The 14,941-nt window shown below is 33.1% G+C and overlaps 1 protein-coding gene and 1 non-coding gene across 17 annotated transcripts in view; both read left to right on the top strand.

Annotated features, from left to right (window-relative positions):
* Nucleotides 1–14,941, top strand: part of ADGRL2 (adhesion G protein-coupled receptor L2) — a 388,797-nt gene that overhangs the window by 353,456 nt on the left and 20,400 nt on the right. For all 16 annotated transcript variants that reach the window (XM_047725544.1, XM_047725542.1, XM_047725545.1 and 13 more), the window contains 6 exons: nucleotides 8,625–8,750; nucleotides 9,019–9,224; nucleotides 10,318–10,491; nucleotides 11,454–11,663; nucleotides 12,594–12,814; nucleotides 14,123–14,189. In XM_047725544.1, coding sequence (XP_047581500.1) covers nucleotides 8,625–8,750; nucleotides 9,019–9,224; nucleotides 10,318–10,491; nucleotides 11,454–11,663; nucleotides 12,594–12,814; nucleotides 14,123–14,189 — 1,004 coding nt within the window. The remainder of the gene's footprint in view (nucleotides 1–8,624; nucleotides 8,751–9,018; nucleotides 9,225–10,317; nucleotides 10,492–11,453; nucleotides 11,664–12,593; nucleotides 12,815–14,122; nucleotides 14,190–14,941) is intronic.
* Nucleotides 2,803–2,909, top strand: LOC125099434 (U6 spliceosomal RNA). The gene has a single exon (XR_007127163.1). It is a non-coding gene; the product is annotated as a U6 spliceosomal RNA (small nuclear RNA).

The following is a 14,941-nucleotide window of genomic DNA, read 5'->3' as shown; positions in this document are numbered from 1 at the left end:
TCTGAGATATTTCTACACCAGCTTGAGACAGAGTCTGAAAATGTTAATGTCCAGGAATATATTTTTTCTCATGCCTGTTTTTCAGAATTCTAAGGGATTAATCTTCACTCTGTTTTTTAAAAAAAAAATTTTAATTAAAAAAGATTGGGGGGCGCCTGGGTGGCTCAGCGGGTTAAAGCCTCTGCCTTAGGCTCAGGTCATGATCTCAGGGTCCTGGGATCGAGCCCCACATCAGGCTCTCTGCTCAGCAGGGAGCCTGCTTCCCTTCCTCTCTCTGCCTGCCTGTGATCTCTGTCTGTCAAATAAATAAATAAATAAATCTTTAAAAAAAAAAAAAAAAAAGATTGGGTGCCTGGCTAGGTCAGTCAGTAGAGCATGTGACTCTTGATCTTGGGGTTGTGAGTTTAAGCCCCACATTGGGTGTAGAGATTGCTTAAAAAACTATAATATCTTTACAAAAATTTAAAAAGAACATTGTGGGTAAAGTTTCTTATAGTATGTAGTACACATGTTACTGACTTCTCAAAAATAATGGCCTGAATTTACCATATGCATGTAGATTACCCAAGAATTATCAGTATGAAAGTCATTTTACATTCTCTTGCATAGTTAGGTCTTTTTTGTTTGTTGCTAAAATATAATTTTGTGGCCAATATAGTTCATGATTTAGTTTGAGGAAAGCATTTACATTTTTCCTAGGAATTATTCTTTTTTTAGACATGAGGACTAAAATAGCTTATTATTCCTTTATATCCTTACTTTCCTGAAGTTCTTATCTAAATTTAGGGCATGGGTACACTATCTTAGGTTGGTTATTAGGACAATTTGATTTACTCCTTAGTGATTTCTGCTTGAATCCAAGTTTAACTTCATTGTGTGATTTATCCTTATAATACATGACCTCATAAAAATGGTATAATTATATGTCATAAATATATCTGATTATAGCTTTTTTAAGTCAACTTGGAGATAAAATCTATATATAATACAATCAGTTGTCATACGTGTATAGTTGATGAGTTCCGACAAATGCAGACTATGTGACCGACAGCATGGTCAACATTCTGTCACCTCAGAAGGGCCCTTTATTCTCTAGCAGTAGATCTGCTCAAGCCCCAGCCCCAGGTGACCACTAATCTGTTTTCTGTCACCGTAATTTATTTTTGCCTTCTCTGGACCGTTAGTTGAATGGCATCATACAATATGTACTCTTTTTGATCGTGCATTTTTACACAGAGTAGTGTTTTTGAGATTTGTCTGTGTTGGTAGTGTAGTTCAGTCCTTTTTGTTGCTGAGTATAGTATTCCATTATAAGGAAACACCACTCTTTGTGTTTTTATTCTCTTACTAGGGGTTTACATCGCGTCCCCTTTTTCACTGTTACTTGTAAAGCTGCAGTTTTCCCAAGTCGTTGTACCATTTCATACTCCTGACTGCCATGAGACTTTCTCACTAACATTTAGGATTGTCAGTCCTTTTAATTTTAGCCATTCAAGTGGCTTATAGTGTCATCTCATCTTAGTTCTATTTTGCATTTATAGACTCGCTGTGGTGCTTAGGACTGATAACTATTGAACTCTTATTTGCTTATGGGTCGGTCATTCATGTATTTTTATGTAAAGTGTCCATATAGTTTCCCCATTTCTATTTGGGCTGTTTTTCTTCTTAATAATGAGTTATGAAGATTCATAATATATCCCTTATATAGTAAGTCTTGATGACTGTATGAACTGTGAATATTTTCCCTCAGCATGTGACTTTTCTTTTTATTTTCTTAATGGCGTCTTAAGAGGAGCAGAAGTTTCTATGTTGCTAAAAAGTTATGCACCTTCTACAGCGTCTGGTTAATCCTATTTAACTTATTCCTCTCACTATTGTATTTTAAAGCAAATTTTAGCATCATATTATTACTGTAAGTACCTTAATATGCATCATGCTTAAAACAAAAATGTCATTTTCACACATTTGAAGATTAACAAAAATAGTATGTTCAAAAGATAACAAAAATATGTCTAAATTTACTTCATTTTTGTAAATTTGTTAATACTTAATTTGTTTTGACCAGGATACAGACAAGTCCATGTAGTACATTTGATACATTGCTTGAGTCATTTCTCTCTACATCTTTTTTATAAACTTTTTTCCTTTTTTTTTTTTTTGAAGAAATTGAGCAGATGATTTGTACTATGGAATTTCCCACATTCTGTATTTGGCTGTTTTCATCCCCGTGATACCATTTTACATGATTGATATGTACTGTAATTGGATCTAGAGGCTTGATCAGGTCAGGTTTGAGTTTGTTTCTTTGTATATTTTCTCAAAGAAATTTCTGTTGCATCCTGCAAAAGAGGCACATGTTAGGTTGTCTTTCTTTGTGATCTTATGATTGATTAGGTGATTTAGGTGTTACCAGCCTAATCCATTTATTATAAAATTCTGTATCATTTATTTTCCCAGTGGGCTTAGCAGCCAACATGATTGTCAATTTAGGTTTAGTTATATTGTGGTAACAAAACCCCCAAAGTCACAGCATCTTGCAAGAGTGAAGGCTTATACTCCTTCATGCCGCATCACCACTGAGGTTTGGTTCTGGCTGTGCAACTGTCATCTTTAGTCATCTCCATATTGTTTGTACCTTGGATTCAGGCTGATGGAGCCTAGAATGCTGCAGGTCTTCTGGCACACATCATAGATTTTCCTGTATGTTCTCTTTTCTTCCCCTCTTCTTTCATTGGAGCCATTACTCAGAAATGAATCTGAAAAGTACAAGGATAGAAAAATATATTAAAAATACTATCTATAGTGCTCGCTTCGGCAGCACATATACTAAAATTGGAACGATACAGAGAAGATTAGCATGGCCCCTGCGCAAGGATGACACGCAAATTCGTGAAGCATTCCATATTTTTAAAAATAAAAGAAAAAAAAAGAAAATCTAAGATCAGAAATTGTGAACCCATCTAAGGGTTATGTGTTACTGAAATTTGCAAGGTGACTGCCTTTGCTGGCACCCAAACCTGATAAAACTAAAACTTTATTGGAAAAATCTTTTAAGTAAAAGATTAACTTATTAAGTAGAGGTATAAGGTGTATGCAAAGTCTTCAAAGCTTGGAAATAGAAAGTTACAAGGAATTCCTACATAAATTTTTTTGTCTTAAATTTATGTATAAATGTAAAAAAAAATACTATCTATAGCATTGGTTGTGAGGGAGGCTTTCCTATGAATGAAGTGTATTCAGTGTCAGGAAATCTGTGGTACAAGGCATATATTATTTTAAGCATACAGAATATATAGATACAGAAAATATCATAAATAATTTGTATTCCAGTCACCCAACTGAACCACATCTTAGTATTGTACCATATTCGCTTCACATTTTGGGGAAAATAAGTAGTTATCGATAATGTGTAAGTCCTCTGGGTCCCCTCTTTCTTGATCAGACCAAGAAGGGTATAACCTTTCCTTAATAAGCCCCCCCCCAACTTGGTCTACAACTATATACATTTAACAGTCGCTTTTTACACTTTTAACATTAATGATTTCACACTATAGATGTGGTTGTATAATTGTCCTTTGTCATTATATTTTTATTCTTATGCATGTTAATATGTTCATCTCTAGTTAATTCTTTCGTTTGATCTAACGTACATCACAATTATTTAACTATGCCAATGATAGGTTTTTTAGTGGCTTATGCTTTTTTGCTAATAAGGAAAACAGGGAGGGTTTTTGTATGTCTTTGTTCTCATGTGTATGTGCCTTTCTAGACATATATGGATATACACACCTAGAAATAGAATTTTTGAATGATGGAGCATGCCCATCTCCAACTTTATTAAATACTGCCAAGTTGCTCTCTAATATTGTTTACCAATTTACATCCTCACCTGTTAACGCCATTGTTCTCTCCCCATCAATCTGTTTGCTAAATAACACTTTGTTATTGACATAAATGTTATCGTTCTTATGAGTTAGAATTGATCACATTATTGTTTTAATTTGCAGTTCTCAGATTACTTAATGCCTTTATTGGTTATTTTAGATTTCTCTCCTGTGAATTTGTTCTCCACGACTTTGACGTATGCATCTGTTTCTTCGTAGTTCATGCGTTCTGGACACTAATTCTTTGCAGGCTGTATAGTTTGAAAATATTTATTCTGTGCATGCTTTCTCTTTTTTACTTTGTTTATGGTATCTTTTGTTTTACAGAATAATGAAGTCAAATTTATCAGTCTGTTCTCTTAGGGTAGGTGCTTTTGGGGTGTTATTAAGAAAGTTTCCTTTTTGGTGTCCTCAAGAAAATTTTCTCTATAGTTATACCTGTAACTTTTTAAATGATCTTATATAAGACTTTCAGAAATGATAAAATTTTGCCTTTTTATAATTATGTCTTAATATATCTGGAAAGGAGTTTTGTTTGTGGTATTGAGGAAGAAACTAATTTGGTTTTTGTTTTCTGGGTTTTTTTGGGGATAATATGTTGTTTCAGTACTTTTATTTCATAATTCTTTCCTTTTCCTAGTGGTTTGTAAGGCTATCTCTGTTGTTTTCTATACATGTTAGAAGTGTGTTATGCATTGCTTCTTTTGTTTTTGTCTTAATAATATTGCTATCTGGTGAGTTCTTTCATTTCTGCTCCTGGAGGAATTGACTTAGCTGCTTTTGGCATGTCTTCTCCATAAAGTCAGTCATCAAGTTCCACAATCTCAAAAAATCTTTTTTTTTCTTACAAAAAGTCTTGTTGGAATTTTTATTAGAATTATGCTGAAGAGAAGGAAACAAACCATAAGAGACTCTTAACTATAGGGAACACACTGAGGGTTTGCTGGAGGGGAGGGGAGTGGGGGGTGAGTTAAATATGGATGATGGTCATTAAAGAGGACACTTGTGATTAGCCCTGGGTGTTTTTATGTAAGTGATAAATCACTAAATTCTACTCTTGAAACCAGTATCATGCTGTATGTTAACTAACTGGAATTTAAATAAAAATTTGAAGAAATTAAAAATATTATGTTAAAAAAAGAATTAAGCTGAGTTTGTAGATTGATTTTGAAAGAAGTTTCACAGATTTATTTACCTGTTGAAGTCTCCCAAATAAGTTCTCGTATAATTCTCCATTTGTTGTTAGGTCTTCTAATGATGTTCTGTATTTTTCCCATTAATGTCTTGCACTTATAAAAATCAGGTTTATTCTTAGATAACTTGCACTATTTGTTTTTATTGTAAAGTATCTTTTTTAAGGTTACATATTCTAATTGTCTGTTGCTCAGTGTATAGGATCACAGTTGATTTTGCTGATTGCACCCTTGCTAAATTCTTTTACTTCCAATCATATGGAGGCTCTCTCAAAATTACTATGCAGTTAATTATATCTTCTGTAAATAAAATGTTTGCTTTTTTCTTCAGTCTTTACACCTTTTTTTTCTTTTTTCTTTTAAAAGAAAATTTATTTATTTATTTATTTATTTATTTATTTGTGAGCGAGGATTAACAAAAGAGCATGAGCCCTCAAGGGTAGGAGTAGAGGCAGAGGGAGAAGCAGGTTCCCTACTGAGCAGGGAGCCCAATAGGGGCTCTCTGTTCCAGGGCCCAGAGATCATCACCTGAGCCGAAGGCACCTAATGCCACCCAGGTGTCATACAACTTTTTTCTTGAATTACTGCATTAGTTAGGTCTTTTAGTACAATGCTAATAAATAAAACGCCTAATAGGAGTCTTCCTGGCTTTAGATGAGATCGGGCGCGTTCAGGGTGGTATGGCTGTAGACTTCCTGACTTTAGAAAGAATGCTTCTTGAGTTTTTCACCATTGTTTGCCTGTGGATTTGGTTAATCTTCATCTGATAACAAAACCTTTCCCCAGGCAAAGATTTTTTCTTTTCTTTTATTATTTTGTAAATTGTTTTTTAATTGAATTGGTTTTGAAGTTTGTTGAATTCTTTTGGTTAATAATTTTTTTGTGTGCTTAATTTCTTAATTTGGTGAATTACATTAATATATTTTCTAATGCCCTTTAGACTTAACCTCAGTTTGTTCAATATATACTTAGTGCCCGTATAATTTGTTAAATATTTTTACAACCTTTTAATAAGAGAATATTCTGTAATTTTTTCCTTGTGCTGTCTTATGCATCAGGATTATACAAGTCTTATGAAATGAGTTGAAAAGCATTCTTTCTGTATTCTGGAACAGTTTTTAAAGATTGAGTATATATTTAGCTATTATTTTATTTTCTGTAATGGTGATAAACTGTTAGGGTTTTTCATTTATTTTTTTCAGTTTTTTGTTTCTTGGAAGTTTTCCCTTTTGTCTGCTTTTAAATTTACTTATTTATTGATATAAATTTATTGATTAATATGAAGTTGATTATTGATTCTCTACAAAGATCTGTATTAATGATCCTTTTAAAATTCAAATTCTTACTTTTTTTTGCTATGGATTTGATTTTTAAGCTTATGTAAATATACATTGAATGAAATTAAAGTTTGATCAGAAATATTTGTTGAACGCAATTACCTCTTTGGGGATGCCTGGGTGGTTCAGTCAGTTCAGCATCTGTCTTTGACTCAGGTCATGATCTCAGGATCCTGGGATGGAGCCCCCACATCAGCTCCCTGCTCAGTGCAGAGTCTGCTTCTCCCTCTCCCTCTTGTTCTCAAATTAATAAATAAAATCTTTAAAAAGAAATTAACTCTTTGTATGTGTATGTCTATATCTGGAACTTTTCATGAAAACTCAAAAGATTTCAGTCTTTTACCCTGTCTTCTGTCTTGCTTTAAGAGAAGTTAGGAATTGGAAAAAAAGAAAAGTTAATAACTAAGAGTCTCTTTCAGTGTAAAAAGAGTGAGGCATACATTAGATGTATATTTTTCTCTTTTCTTCCCCTACTTTTCCTTCTTCCCACACACATGGGATCTGATACGATGAGTGAAGATCACCTACCTACCCACCTGCTTAATATTTCTAAGTGTAAACCAATAAAATAAATATTTTAACCAGCTTCTGCAGCTTATAGAATTCTAAGATTTGTATAACTCTCATTATAAATTTGTATTTTAGGTGCTTGACACGTGAAAATCTTACAATGTTCTGATTTCATAGATAAAACTAAATCTATGTGTAGTTTATACAACAAATTTTTGAAAGATTTAGAAGAATAAATTTTTATCCAAAAGTTACTATAATAGTATAAGTTCATATCTGTAAAAGGAAGGGGTGGATGAATTAATCATATCTGTGTGTGTGTGTGTGTGTGTGTGTGTGTGTGTACAAACACATATACTCATCTTTGTCTATGTATGGAAATAGCTATACAAAAATAATATACCAGTAGAGTGAAGTTCAGAGAAAAATGCATGAACTGTATGTATTGAATTATTTAAAAAGTATGTGTTACTTTTCAAAATTCTAATATATGAAACTAATGAATTTTGTATATAATTCCTCTCATTTCATCAATAAAATGACATAATCTTATTACTAATATAAAATAGTTGACTTTAGCAGAAACAATAGTACTTTTCCATTCTTTTTAAAAATTATGTGAATACGATGAATATTGATGTAAAGTATTATAATCTTTATTGGAATTATTGTAGACATGTTTATGTTGATGACACTTAAATTGTGTGTGTGTGTGTGTGTGTGTGTGTGTGTGTGTGTGTGTGTGTAAAAAGTTTAACAACATTGGTCTTGTTGATTAGGTTAATGTTCTTAGTGTAATGTTCTTAGTGTTAGGTCAACTTGTTTGCCTTTCCATGAATTTTTGAACTTTGGAATAAAGTACAGTGGTTGAGTAGACTTTTACTATAAAGGCCCAAATAATATATATCGTAGGCAACTACACCACATGGTCTGAGTTGCAAACGCTTACCTGACATTGTAGCACCCAAGCAGCCATAAACAATGTGTAAATGAGCATACATGGATGTATTTTAGTAAAACTTTATAAGAAAAGATGACAGGCCAGATTTGGCACACAGGGCCTGTTTTGCCCAACTTAAATTTGTAAACATTTATAGTAACTAGTGAGAATTAATGAGAGGTTTTAACATAATGCCAGACATTTTCTCATAAAATGTTGTGCTGTGCTGGTCTCCTCATGTTTAGAAATTAGAGAAAATCAAGTATTGCAAAATTGAGCTATGCGATCTCATTATCTATTAAAATGTATCCTATGCAAAGAAATAAATGTATACATGTAATAAAGGCACTCAGATTTATGCTTCATATTTCATTTTGCTATTGTCAAGGAATGTTCATTGAAAAGTTATTTAATGTACAGAGCCAAAAAACTCATTTTGAAATAGGTTTGTTTATTTTCGATATAAATGAAACTTTGAAAGGTGTGCACTTTCAGCTCATACACCATTAGTATTCCTAGGGTAAATGTCTGGAATTAGTTGATGACAAAAGATACAAAACTATGAAAAAATGTTAAAATTATTATATAAAAATTTTTAGAGTGGTCAAGGTTTTAGACCTCCTCGAGTCATTTAGTTCATGATTTTTTTGAAATGTAACAGTAAAGTTTTATAAGAAAAAAAGAAGCAGTGGTTTTCATGCAATTATCATTTGCCTCTTTGTTGTTTAAAGAATGCCCTTTTCTCCTTCTCCTCATCCAGTTCTGGAAGTTGCAGTACTCAGTACCGAAGGACAGGTCCAAGACTTTAAATTTCCTCTGGGCATCAAAGGCGCAGGCAGCTCAATCCAGCTCTCTGCAAATACTGTCAAACAGAACAGCAGGAATGGTAAGATGGAGCAGAGTCTTTTAAAAATTGACAGGTTTTTTGTTCATTTAAATCTATTAATCCTAAAATGCCAACTATTTGACTCCTAATGTAACAATGCTGATTACCATTTAAAAGCAGATTTAAAATAATGCTTTACTCTTTCCCAAGAAACTTAATCTGTATAGTCCATAAGGACTTTTTTCCCTTTTATTCTTACTTGAATGTATTTTATTTTATCCATAAGCATATTTTCTGGAAAGGCATATGACTACTTTTACCTTCCTAGGGCTTGCAAAGTTGGTGTTCATCATTTACCGGAGTTTGGGACAGTTTCTTAGTACAGAAAACGCAACCATAAAACTGGGTGCTGACTTTATTGGTCGGAATAGCACGATTGCAGTGAATTCCCACGTCATTTCCGTTTCAATCAATAAAGAATCCAGCCGAGTCTACTTGACAGATCCTGTGCTTTTTACCCTGCCACACATTGATGTAAGTTATATGTGCTGATGAAGTAGTGGAAGGTTATAAAACCAGTGAGGAAAGAAAACGAAAAACTTTACATGCTGGGGATGGGGAGAGAGGGAATGGGAAGATGGCAGAGAGGAGAGGAAAGACCTTTCCATTTGAATTTCAAATGTTGGATTAGGTCAGACATAAGTTTATTTAAGTCTGTGAACATAAAATTAAATGAGCCTGGTTCAGTGATTATTAGAACTTAAGTGTATTCTTAATGAAAGCTAATTCAGTAATCAACAGGAAAATGTAAATGACTGTAATTTGTTTTAGAATGAAAATTAACTCTTACCTTAACAGCAGGATAACCGAATGTTAACTCTTAGGACTCTGCCTTTTTAGTGTGGCAGACCTTTTGTTTTTGTTTTTGTTCTTTTTGACTTTACTGATCCTGTGTGACACAATTGTTATCAAGCATTGGGTTTTTAAAAATCTAGGCTTGAAGACATGTGATTTCTCTGCCGTGCCTTAGAATGAAGTTGGTAGTTAAATTATTGCACTGTGTTGGAAGATTGCTGAATTTTGGCTTCCGTTATAAGCAGAATGAATAAGTGCCCACAGACAGCCAAGTGTATCTCCAGAATCGGCAAAGAAAAAAAAAATTGTGCGGCCATTCTCTTACGTCTGCTGCAGTTGGTTCACTCTCTTAAAAACCCTGATGTTGCTAACATGTCACTTAGAATAAAAATGGGCCCCAAATCGATTTTAAAACACTTGATCCTTACAGAATTTTCTCAGGACAAATTCATGGGTCTCATTTTGTCAGAAAAGAAAAAAAAAAATGATTCCAATGTACCATCAGTATGTAAAATCATAAGATGGAAATTGTAATTGTGTAAAATGGGTCTTTGGTAATTTGGAGTACACTTTAGAATGTGTCGGACTATAAAACCCCTTTTAAGTTAGATATCTGCCTTGTATAACATAGTCTACAATTTTGCTGATGAAAAACTTTATAGTCCGAAACATGCAAAGTTTAATCTAAATTACCTTTTACACATATTAAACAATTGCTATTGCCATCTTAGAGTGTAAAATCCTAATTTTATCTTGTCATTTTATTTCCCAGCCTGACAATTACTTCAATGCAAACTGCTCCTTCTGGAACTACTCAGAAAGAACTATGATGGGATATTGGTCTACCCAGGGCTGCAAGCTGGTTGACACTAATAAAACCCGTACAACGTGTGCATGCAGCCACCTAACCAATTTTGCAATTCTCATGGCCCACAGGGAAATTGCAGTAAGTATTTGCACTTCTAATTAGTAGCAGAGAAAAACCTCAGGAGATTCAAAACAGCTTTATAATAGTCCCTGCTTTGGGTGCTTATCATAACTAAAAAGCAAACAAAGTAGTGTGGATTTCTAAATGTCATTACACTGTCCGTATATTTTTTGAATGTCTTGGCATTCTATTTATCGTTACTTCTCAAAATCATGTGCTTTGCAGACTCATTCTAGATTTTTCTCCTTTGGGCAGGTGTTTAGCAGAGGCAGTCGGGGATTTAAAAAATGAATAGCGATGGGTCTTACAACAGAGACTGAGGGCTCTAAAGTTTAACACACTCTCTTCATCTGGAATGTTTGAATCTTGTTTGACAGCTTTTGTTTTAAGTTTTTCTCACAACTTTGCACACTGTGCAGAACTGCAGATTTTAAAGGTCAGAATAGCTTCTGGGATGTTTCTTCATATTCCTTTCTGTGATGAAGGGAATGATAGCCAGAAGATAAAAACATTTTAAGAAATAGAGCACGAAAACTCGCAGGTCTGTTGTGTATTTGACTCAGTATATAAATAAATATCAAAACTCAAGGAGGAAATGAAAACTTAAAATTTTTTTGTTAGCCAGGAAAGTCATTAAGATACCAATTATTTTTAATCATAACTGAATATCCTTTATCCTATTATATAAATATCTGGGTTTACATAGGTAATTATTTCAGCCGTTATGTTGAAATGATTGGATTCTTGCATTATTTTCTAGGTAAAATCTTCCACTTTCTTAGGTCATTCTTTGGATATAAGATAAGATTGATCTGTTACGTGATCAAGTTTTCATCTTAGCTTTGAGCCCTGTTTGAACACATAAGAATATTCAGAGAGTTTGGTATTAAAAGATGAGCTACCATGGTGAAAGCTATCTTAACCTTTTAGTTGAAGCAATGCAGGAATACTAATGTTCCTCATACTATTTTTGTTTTCAGTACAAAGATGGAGTTCACGAATTACTCCTTACAGTCATCACCTGGGTGGGAATTGTCATTTCCCTTGTTTGCCTGGCTATATGCATCTTCACCTTCTGCTTTTTCCGTGGTCTGCAGAGTGACCGCAATACTATTCACAAGAACCTTTGTATCAACCTTTTCATTGCGGAATTTATTTTCCTAATAGGCATTGACAAGACAAAATACATGGTAAGCACCCCTTCGGCTTATCGCCCTCGGATATCTGACAATTACTATAACAGGTGTGAATCCACACACGATGCCTATATAGATATTTGATCTTGTAACAATAAAGTTGACAATGGCGATCTTGGCAGATAATTTGTAATAAAAGCGTAATCGTTAGGTATTATTATTATGAGCGAACTCATTTCTTGCATCAAGGTGCTTTTGCATTTTTCTGGGTTGTTATTAAGACACGTAATTTGAATAGAAGAGTCCAGGGACACTGAAATGAAAAGATCCTATTTTTACAGTTTTCATTTTGCTTGCATAGTCATTCTGGTCAGTGATCATTTCTTCATCTTCTGAGCAATTTGTTCATCATCAGGAGGTCTCCGTGTCAGAAATAGTACTTAATCAGTAGTTACTGCTTTACCCTGTATTCATCTGCACCGGGATGAATTTTAAGAATGCTCCGCATATGACAGGAAAAGAATGTTAGGAATTAGATCCAGGGTATTCATCACTAAAGTGAATTTTTAAATTCTGTTACTGAAAAAATAAAGATAATATATTTGGAAACAATTGTTCTAAAGACATATGGAGCAAATAATCTGTAAGTAGAATATTCAGATTTAATAGTGGATAATTTTAGAAAGGAAATTAACATATATTTTCTTATTTACACTTAATTTTACTAAAAATAGTTGGGTCTCACAGTGATGAAATTTCTAGCACACCTGCCATTATACTCTATTAAGCATTAAACTCTTCAAATTTGTAGTGTTTAGAACTCATTTCCATTTGTTAAAAAAAATTTTTTTTTAAGAAACAGTTTAAATAATGTTGTATTTTAAAGACAATCATGAGCACTGTCAGTGAATATTGCATCATTTTGGGGTGCCCTGCTTGTATTCATGTGTTCTGTCTTGGGTTTTTTGTTCTTTTCCTTTCTAGATTGCTTGTCCAATATTTGCAGGACTTTTACACTTTTTCTTTTTGGCCGCTTTTGCTTGGATGTGTCTAGAAGGTGTACAGCTCTACCTGATGTTGGTTGAAGTGTTTGAAAGTGAATATTCAAGGAAGAAATATTATTATGTCGCTGGTTACTTGTTTCCTGCCACTGTGGTTGGGGTTTCAGCTGCTATTGACTATAAGAGCTATGGAACAGAAAAAGCGTAAGTAATTGCAAGCGACCTGAGTGTTTTTCAAGTGAATAATTTTTTAAAGCCTGTTAGCTGTCAGTGAGGGTCCCTGACAGACTAAAATAGCATCTGAAAGCTTTATTGGTAAGAGAATGGGCATGCCGTGCACAAATTACAATCAAGTCTTTTGTAATTTTCTAGGTTCAGAGGATTTGTACTCTGGCAAGGCAGATTCTAAATTATGGACTTTCTTTTTAACACAAAAGATTGACCTGAAACAAATTGAAAAAGTAAATAACTTTTTGGCCTTAGAAAGATATTGAGTAAAAATTCTTCTGAACTTAAAGCATCTGACAGGTTTAACTACTCAGTTTTAACCTAATGCTTCATTAGCTCTCTTTGTGCAGCCGACCCTCTAGCTAACTCTCATTCTGAATTGTGACAGTAGCACATTCCATCCCATATGTTCTACTTTGATAATATTTTGTCAGGCAGTTTAAAAGGATTAAAATAAGTCACTGTCTTTCATTTATAAAAAATATAGATATTTATGGAAAATGACAGAAGGTAGACATAGCCATATTTGTCAGGCTTTTATTTGCTAGGAGCATGAATTTGCTTTCCAATTCTGCTTATATTTGCCTTTGATAAAATTAGTTATATAAAGATTCCTTGGACTAAAGAAAGCTTTTTGACTAAACAGATGATGAAAGACAAATAAAAAAAATTCAGTGGGGATTCAATGTTATATGAAAAATGAACCACTAAGTAAAATCTGTCTTAATAAGTTGATGCATCATTTACTCTAATACTCTATGAGTGCTGTGCTTTGATTTTTTTTATCTCGTATTCATCCATTCCCAGTTGAGGTATTATATTTATGCTGTGCTGTTTTGAAACAGGCATAACAGCTGAATATTTTGTCTGTTTTTTTTCATACAGTTAAGCACTGTCGCTCAGATATAGATCTGAAAGGCGAATTTTGAAGATAAGAACTTTCAAAATGATGAGACCATTTAAGTTTTCCTTAATATAGTCAGAGGTCTTAAGAATTAGGGATTGGGATGTGGTGGGGTTTATTGTTTATCCCATAAGAGCAGAATAATGAATGCCTTTACCAAATTTAAAACCTGAAATGAAAAACAGTAAGCTGAAGTAAATAAATTACTACTCTTTACATCAAAGCCAACTCAGAATTATTAAAATTGTTCTTACCCATGACAAATGAATTTTCAAAGGCAGATATAAAGATAGTTTTGTTAGATTTTTAAGAATCTATATTTTTGGTAATGTTGAGGATCCATTGGAGCTACTTAATACTTAATCTTCTTTTCATAATAGTTGCTGGCTTCATGTTGATAACTATTTTATATGGAGTTTCATTGGACCAGTTACCTTCATTATTCTGGTAAGCAAACTCTGTTTTCCCTTCATTTTTAGCTTGCTGCTTTTGTAGTGCCACTGAAAGATAACTGGTTTTATTTTTAATTTATCTATGCATTCAAGGGTTTATAAACATGTCTGACCTACAGGATAAAACTGCGTGTATACCGTTATTGAGAGATTATGTACTTGCTGATTGGTACTATTTCAAAAATCCTTTTTCCTCTAAAAAATACTTTTTCTTTTCTAATTTAGCTTGCTACAATGCATGTCATAATCTAAAAATATATGTAAACTATGTTTAGATTGCATGATTTGGGCCTAGTTTAATAATTAGAAAGGAATAACTGAAATGTATAAGAAAAAAAAGAAAAAAAATGAAATGTATAGTGTATTTTGGTTTTGGGTAGTGGAGTTTTTTGCTAAGAGTTGTAGTTCAGGAGTTTTGTCTCCAAAATCTGTACTATTAGCCCTGTATCAAGTTATGTGGCATTTATAAATTAAACGAATGTTTTGTGGAATTGAAAGAACATTAGCTTAATACTTATTGTATTAATTTCCACATAATAATTTAGTGCTTTTAAATAGATGTCCACACCCTAAGCTTTTTAGAGCACAAAAAATTTTTTTAAGCTTAGATTAGTAACTGAGTCTTAAATCAATTTTAAACTCATAAGAAATAAAGTTACTTTTCAAATGCCAAATAAAAATATTGGTCTTCAAGAAATTTTTTAAAAATAAATTGTTTACCCATTAAATATAGTGACATAAGGTGTT

The sequence above is a fragment of the Lutra lutra genome, chromosome 4 (genome assembly GCF_902655055.1).
Source record: "Lutra lutra chromosome 4, mLutLut1.2, whole genome shotgun sequence".
Classification (NCBI taxonomy): Eukaryota; Metazoa; Chordata; class Mammalia; order Carnivora; family Mustelidae; genus Lutra; species Lutra lutra.
The sequence above is the reverse complement of the archived record's forward strand: the minus strand, read 5'-3'. Positions and strand labels throughout refer to the sequence as shown.